This window comes from Notothenia coriiceps, unplaced genomic scaffold (genome assembly GCF_000735185.1).
Source record: "Notothenia coriiceps isolate Sejong01 unplaced genomic scaffold, NC01 NC01_scaffold00006040, whole genome shotgun sequence".
In the NCBI taxonomy this organism is placed as follows: domain Eukaryota; kingdom Metazoa; phylum Chordata; class Actinopteri; order Perciformes; family Nototheniidae; genus Notothenia; species Notothenia coriiceps.
In genome coordinates, this window is record NW_011338741.1 from 10,867 (window position 1) to 19,065 (window position 8,199).

General features: G+C 42.9%; 1 protein-coding gene across 1 annotated transcript; it reads right to left on the reverse strand.

Annotated features, from left to right (window-relative positions):
- Window positions 1–576: 576 nt before the first annotated feature.
- Window positions 577–6,927, reverse strand: kcmf1 (potassium channel modulatory factor 1; the record flags this gene model as incomplete). Its single annotated transcript, XM_010768782.1, has 4 exons — window positions 577–2,237; window positions 3,046–3,364; window positions 4,727–4,907; window positions 6,731–6,927. Coding segments are annotated over 4 exons (1,022 nt in total), but the record flags the coding sequence as incomplete, so codon positions are not given.
- Window positions 6,928–8,199: the final 1,272 nt, after the last annotated feature.

Genomic DNA, 8,199 nt, shown 5'->3' on the forward strand with positions numbered 1-8,199 from the left:
GTAAAGTGCCTTGTGAATGCAGAGTTATTCCACTGCAGCCTCTCCGTTATGTCCATACACAAGTTAAATATATTTTTATTTGGTATTAATATTTTTTGGTATGCCAATGTTTTCATGGCACACAGTAAATACGCAGCTTAGCTTGTATAGTGTTTGTGGCCTTAATATTTTAGTATAATGTACTCTATTGCCTTAATTACATCTGACATGCAATTCTAGCATCTTATGTAAACAAATAACATACACAGGTGGTGTACTTTTTTCAGTCCAGACTAGTCGAGGCTTATGTGTATTTGTGTACATATACATTCATGTATTTTATCGTAGTATGTATTATTTGTACCTTATGTTGAACTGCAGAGCAGAGACCAAACACATTTCCTTATGAGGACGATGAAATATACAGCATTGTATCACCTTCAGTTTCCAGAAGGCCAAAAAAGAACTCCAGCAAAAATACATAAAAGATTTTTGGATATCATTTTCTGTCCTTCTTGATTCCAGTCCGACTGTGAACTGAGCCTCGCATGTTGGTCTGGTGTTGCTGCTGCTGACAAGAGGAGATGACAAGACTAATTGAGATTAAACTTGACCTGTAAGATAGGTGTTTATTTTTACCATATACTGTACATGCTCACCAAGAAGTTAGCAAATGAGAAAAAGAAAGTAAAACACAAACCAGAGCGCAGTATTGGGTTAGTTCATTTCCATCCAAAACATTTTATTGTCCTCCGAACTGAAAGGTTTACCCTGTGGTTTGGCCTGGTTCGCTGAGCCAAAAATCATACATTGCATCTCTTCAGGTAGCAGCGAGGCATACACAGATCTTTCTGACTGAGAAACGATTGGAAAGAGCAACGCAGGATCCTCTCCTTCAAGTCACATGATGAGTAATCTTTGAATTCATGAGTAATGGAGAGAAGATTAATTTCAGATCACGGGGCGCTTGAAGAAAGAAAGTAGGGTCTGGTCTTCCATAAAAGAGAGAGGAGGGGGGGGAACACAACAACAGTTTGAAGACCAGGTTGTGTTTCTTCCATGTTAGAAAAGGCCTGAAAACGGTCACACTGGGGAGCTTCATCGGTTTGCCTCCGAGTTGTGTATCGCCTTTACGTAGAGCATCTGTAGTGTACACCAATGGACACTGGATATGTAATTCAAAACCAAAGTGCCCACAGTCGATATAAAGCAAGGTCACATGACCCAAAACAGGTGATGACACACAGGGGAGGGGAAAGGGGGTTGAGACGGGAAATTAATGTACCAAAACGCTGCCATCAGTGTGTGTGTGTGTGTGTGTGTGAGTGAGTGAGTGTGTGTGTGTGTGTGAGTGTGTGAGTGTGTGTGGCACTCAGCACCGTTCTTTACAGTTACTCAGGTGTCTGAACCAAAGAGAAAGACCCCTCCTCGTGACTGTGCAGTTCAAAATGGGCACATGGTGATTTAAGCTCATGCTTGAGTTGTGGTAAACCATCCAAGCACTTCTTTAATTAATAACTATAAATACACAGCAGCGTTTTTACCAGAGAGGACTGTGTGCCTCTCCCTGGGTGAGTGTGTGAGGTGTTCGTCTCTCTACACTACGCTCGTCCGCTAGAGGAAACACAGGGTTATGTGGAATTGATTATCAGCTTTCATATAGATTTTTCTATAATATATTTATATAGTTATTTCTTTCTCTCACGCACCCACCACGCTTGCTTGCTTTCACATTCTCTCGTCTCACTACTTTTATTCAATGTACACAACGTAATAAGCATGGGGTGGAGTGGGGCGCGACAGAGCTGAAATGACAATCACTGACAAAGAAAATAATTAAAACAAAGCCAAAAAGAACTGCAGTCTTTTTTGTCATCCATTGGCAGTCAGCCACGTACAACGGTGGTTTGAGGTGAGGGGGGGGGCCGTGTCATCAAAGGGGCGGTGCAGGGGGCTCTTTCTTCGTTGGCGCTGTTTTAGACGTTGTTTTCATCGTCTTGGTAGCCGGGGTCATTTCCTTGAGGTTGAGGTTCTCCAGCGCCACGTCCAAGGTCATGACCTCTACACAGCCCATGGCCTCGAAGTCAGCGAAATTCCGCAACGAGCCGTGACAGTCGTCCTCGTCGGAGGAGGAGGCTGAGGCGTCGTCGTCGGGCAGCAGCGTGGACAGCAGCAGCTCCGTCACGAACAGGCTGCGGTCGGCCCACTGCGCCTCGCACGCCTGCCGCTCCGCCTCAGAGAGCCGCGGTTCGCTCAGCCTGAGGGAGAGGCGACAGAGAGGAGACAAAGGTCAGAGGAACTGTGGATTTCAAGAGATGGATGTAAAAGCAAATCACCGTAGAGAATCAAATGAAGTTTAAAAGATCCTCTCCAGACGTGTTTTAAGGCATAAAGATTCTTCAAAAAGTAAAATCAGTCCCGATAGGCAAATAGTTTTCCTTTGAAAGTTTAGCATGGGTCACAGAAACATGCTTGTAGATAAACTACAATACACGCAACTCATTTAGGTTAAAACACTGAATGTTAACAGAAACTACATCCACAAACTACCTTTCAAAAATACAGATTAGAGAGCCTGAAGGTGAAACATCCAGTGGACTTTGGAGTAAGCAGGGGTGTCAAACTCAAGGCCCGCGTGCCAAATCCGGCCAGCGATTTCATTTTATGTGGCCCGCAAGGAACTTGCAAAGAATATAATACGTTTATAATACAGTTACATGCCGCTTTACAGAAGCACGTTGTCCATAAACTACATGTCCCACAATGCATCTCATTTTGTGGTGCACTGAAGAGACTATAAATTATTTGGAATTATTTGCCCAAGACTTCTGCTTTCAGACGTAGTTAATTATGGAGTTATTACCCCATCCGATAATAATAATAAGGCAGTTGCAATAATGTAACATAATACATTATTTTATATATTTTAATATATGTATATTTATATAGTCTTAAAGTTACAACCGGCCCTTTGAGTGCAACCAAAATGCTAATGTGGCCCAGGAAGAAATTGAGTTTGACCCCCCTGGAGTGAAGACATTGAACAGTGCAGGAATGAGAGCCCACCTGCTGAGTAGGAACTGGGAGCTATGTGCCGGGTGCTGTGTGTTGGACTCCGGGGGTCCCGGGTTGGGGCTGGGGTTGGAGTTGTGGTTGGCGCTGGGGTTGGGGTTAGCTGCGGCTGAGTTGCTGTTGAGGATAGCGTTGGCACGGCCCCCCCCCCGGGTGGCGTTCCGGGCCGTCTCCAGCTGCTGCCTCGCGGCCTGGGCCTGCTGCCGCTCCAGCTGCAGCTGCATCTGGAGCTGCTGGAGCTGAGAGGCCGAGGGGCCCGAGCTGAGCTGCCCCCCCGCCGAGCGCCGCACCCCCGACAACTGGGACAGAAGCTCTGGAGGAACAAGATGGAGAGGATAAGGGCTTGGTGTCAAAAATAAAGATTAGGAGCAAACACTTGTTGGTCCATTAAGCTGCACCAATCACTCTGGCTAGTATCAGACAGCAGGATCTCATGAATACTCCAGCAATGACGAGTCATTAACAACTGAAAAGTACCTCACCATCTAATGTGATAATGCCTAAATCACTCAACTATGGTGGCATCCTCCGTTTCTGTTTAATTTTCAAACAAACAATTTATCTTTGGATTTCAGACAAAACAACAATTAAAGACCGACTTGGATTTGAGAAATTGGAGTAGATGATGCTTAATGGTAGGGATGCTCCGATCGGGAATCTTGGGGCCGATCACCGGAATCAGTATCGGCCGATACCGATCGGAACGGGTGGGCGGGGCCTATGGGGATCTTCCAATTAAAGTGATATGTAAAACTCAGTTAATGGGCTTCATTCACTGGCGCTTCCACAAACAACATCATTATTACATTCAAATAAAGTACATTATTCAAGTTTACATTCACTTTGAATAATAACAGGGGAGAAATGAGCTCTCTCTCTCTCTCTCTCTCTCTCTCTCTCTCTCTCTCTCTCTCTCTCTCTCTCTCTCTCTCTCATAAAATAACCTTTTTAAGTAAAAAAAAAAACCCATAAAAACTAAAAACATAAAAGTATCTGAAAATAAGATGCCTCGTTTTGTTATTTTTGCAATATACTGTCATGGAACAACAATCGCGCAGGACTGCTGAGCAGCATCTGATCCATTCAGAAGTCATCACTAGAACACAAAAGACACACGTTGAGCACGATAAGACCCTCAGCGGGTCAACGTCCCAGCAGGCACGGCGGGTCGTTAGTGAGGCGGCTGTTTGTGAGGCACTGAGCAGGGCCGCTCATTACTCTGGAGCTGACACGTGGATGCCAATAACTGAACCGGACTACCATCAGGAACAGGATGAACAAGGAAGGGCCACTGTAACGGCTCTGCGGACATGTTACTGTTTTATATCAGGCACTCGTAAATCTCTGCAACTGCATTTAGTTAACCGTTGAGAGAAACAGTTTATATTCAGACAACATGCAGGATTTAGTACTGAGCACCATTGTTTGTGTGTCAGACCTGCTGCCGTTGTTGCTGGATGATATTCAATTGAATGGTTTTATGTTTGAATGTATAACGAGAATATATACGTTTTTATTATCTGAACTACATCAGGATCCACAGCTGTGTGTCTCAGAGGAAGCCTGTATCTGGTGTGTGTGTGTGTGTGTGTGTGTGTGTGTGTGTGTGTGTGTGTGTGTGTGTGTGTGTGTGTGTGTGTGTGTGTGTGTGTGTGTGTGTGTGTGTGTCTCTGACCTGCTATGGGGTCCATGGCCTCTCTGCTGTAGTTGGAGCTCTGTGAGGAGCTCTGGCTGGTGGAGAGCCCCCCCGTGGTGCTGCTGGTGAAGTGCATGTTGGACCTGCGGGCTCGGGGACCCCCCAGACCGCGGCCAGGGTGGAACATCCGCCTCACGTGCCGCACCCCACTGGACTCATCGTGAAGAGCGCAGTTAAGAAACACATCGGGAACAAACAGCGATCCAATTCATCTTCATTTTTATATTTGATTACACTTTCAATCTACAAACTGTCTAAACATTTTACCATAACTTTTTTTTTTTGTTGTTGACTTAAAGTCTAGGCAATGTAGTCTTTACTTAGGCAAGAAAACCACATATAATCCATTTTTTTCTAGAATGAATATTGAACATTTCGTCATCTACTCTGACCAACATATAAACATGCTTGTTTCCCCCAAACCCTGTGCTGTCATTGTTCACTGTAAGTTGAGTGAGTAAGTTACTTCAGTCATCCTGACTTTACTCATTGTGTGTTGCTAGTGTAGTCCAGATAGTGTGCACAGAACATTTTACTGCTGCATTATGGGAAAATGATTATACTCCGACAACCAACTGATGCACACTGGGTAAGCCCACAAACAGACAGCATGGTACTTGTTCCATCTGTATTTCATTAAACTAGGATTTTGCATTTCAATGTTCTCAAAAGCTGTAAATCAAAGGACTCTATAAATAGTCAGCAGCCCTCTGAGGCTTTCAGACACAAACTCACAGCGGGTGTTTCAGACGGCTCTGACAGGCAGATGCTGCCATTTCAATCCTTCACACAATTTGATAAATAACACATTTTTGAAATGTTCTCCGTTCTGAGGCTCCCCTGAACAACTTGTGAAAGGTAGCTTCTGTATTCCAAGAACTTTGACTCAGAGCCTTCCATTTCCAATGAGTGAATCACATGAACCTCTTCTCTAATAAAACATCTGCAATAGGGCTGAACTATTTGGGGAAAAAATAACTAATTACGATTATTTTGACTACTATTCCAATCGCATACTATTTAGAAAATTGGAGGGATTGATACATTTTGCCTCAATGTTGTCATTATCATTGAAAGATCTTTTTTTAATGATGATTTGATTTTTTTTAAGAGAAAATAAAATGTATTGTATTAGTTTCTTAGAGTGCAATTTGTAGGCAGGCATCTATGCAGCACCACAACCCTTCATTCAGAATACTATTAACGTCTACTTTGCCAATATTGTGTCTATTGCAATTTAGATCAAATTCAATTAATTGTGCAGCCCAAGCCTGCATCGTTTACATGGTTTCCCGTCTTCACTTTTAGAGACACACTTATAATAGTTGTTCCCTGACTGCCTTCTGCAGAAATGTGCTCCATCCCTCCACTTTGATGAAAAACAATGCAAGCTACGAGGGATGCAATGATACAGAGTCTGCTCTCCAGATAAAGATTCAAATACTTCAACTCATGTCGCCTGTCCACACTCATACCAGTGTCTGACTCAAAATCTCTACATGGTACTGGGTAAAACTCATTGGAAACATTATAATGTTCAGTACCAAACAACCAGGGATTGTTGCGGCAATAAAAAAAACTTGTGTCCTGGTGAGTATGCTGCGATGGCAGCAGGCACATCATTTAGTTTGAAAACAGCCATGAAATCATAACTGCACATATTCTGTTATTATACTCCGCTATTCAACCTCATCTTTGTTCACTCACCACCATGGGGATTGGGTACACTACCACAGGAGGCTTTAATGTTATCAGCAAAATGTCATCAAATGTCACTTCCAGTGAACAGGCACTACCCTGGTGATCTCTAAAATGATAAAGCAATCTGCATGACACAAAGTGCATTGTTTCCACACAGAAACCTTCAAAGTCTGCTTCTTTTTTCCCAACTGACTGCCAAACAAATTCAACACATTTGACAGTAAACATATGAGATGAATATGGTTCGTCTGTGGAAGAAGGATTACTGTTATAAAAGGATATCAAGTCTCTGGGCGCTCTGTGTTCGAGTGTGAGATGTGCAGCAAAGTCATCCGTCACGTGATTCGGGTCGCCACCTGGCAGCGCTGCACATATGGGGCAGATCTGGGGGAGAGGAGGAGAGCGTACGTTAATATCAGCACACTTCACTAGACACTCAACATTCAGCAGTTGTGCTGCAGGGCGCTCTTGAACAAACACTGAGATGGGAAAATGTCTTTCTGCTGTAGATGATCTCTGATCTCAGGGAGGCTCCGGACACAGAAGGACATATGGGCTGGACCGTGGTATCATGGACACTGTGAAGAGCATCATGTCCTTTTCTTAGGTTTCTCCATTTAAAAAAGGCATCAAATCAAAATCTGCTAAGCTATAAACTTATAGTATTGATTTGGATGTGAAGTATTTGCCAAACTTCCCTTTTTTATTTGAAAAGACAATAACTCATGACTGCGATGCCCTATAAGGCTGTCATAACATGACAAACTAAAACTATATTTGAGGTCATGAACTCAAATATATATACATATAAAAGGTTTTCCTGCTATGCTTGTTGTGTTCGAGTGAAAACCTGCATCATGGTTTTGATAATTATCATAAATTAACTACACAAACAAAAAAACTTTCAGAAAACTATTGTTATTACTGTGGAAAATGCATACAAACCAAAAGCAGTTCATGTCAAAATGAACCCTTATTCAATATTAGGTACATTATTTCCAATCATTGGCATTGTGATATATATATATTTTTTAAATCCTCTGGAGCAGAGAGATGAGCTGTGGATTATTGTTATTGATTATAGCATCAGTGTTTCTTAGGGTCAAAAACACTAAACTCACAACTTAAAATGAAAGAGTTTGGTTTATTTAATAAAAGAGCACATGTTCAATGTGAAAAGTGACAGTAGTTATAGATTATTTGCAATTTGGTGCTATATATATATTTAAAAAAAAAATATTATATATATTTTTTAAACACCTTGAATTTCAGGGGGGGCTCTGTTGGCGCCCCTCCAAGACAATGGTAGGGGAAACGACTAGGATAAGCGTTTAATCAACGATAGGTTTCCCCCCCTCCAAAGGTGATTGGTTCTCTGCATCCAGGTATTATTGTCGATTGGCTCTTGGGCCACATCAAAATTAGATGCGCTGTCATCCTCTCATACTGACACCTGACATCACACATACACACGTAGGAAGAGCCGGGACGAAAGTAACACGGGACCAAGTAACACGGGACGAAAGTAACGGAGCGATTTTATCCGAGCCCAAACAACTTTGTCCGTCCAAATTATGTCAGAATGATCAGCATTCAATACTTAACAGACCTACTAAATATCAGGTTTAACTGTCAGGAGTAGTGTTGTCACGATACCAACATTTTGGTTTCGATACCAAGTCAACAGTGGCGGCCGGCCCATAGGGGCGCTAGGGGCGCCGCCCCTCCTCTTCCCACATGTTTGATTGTCA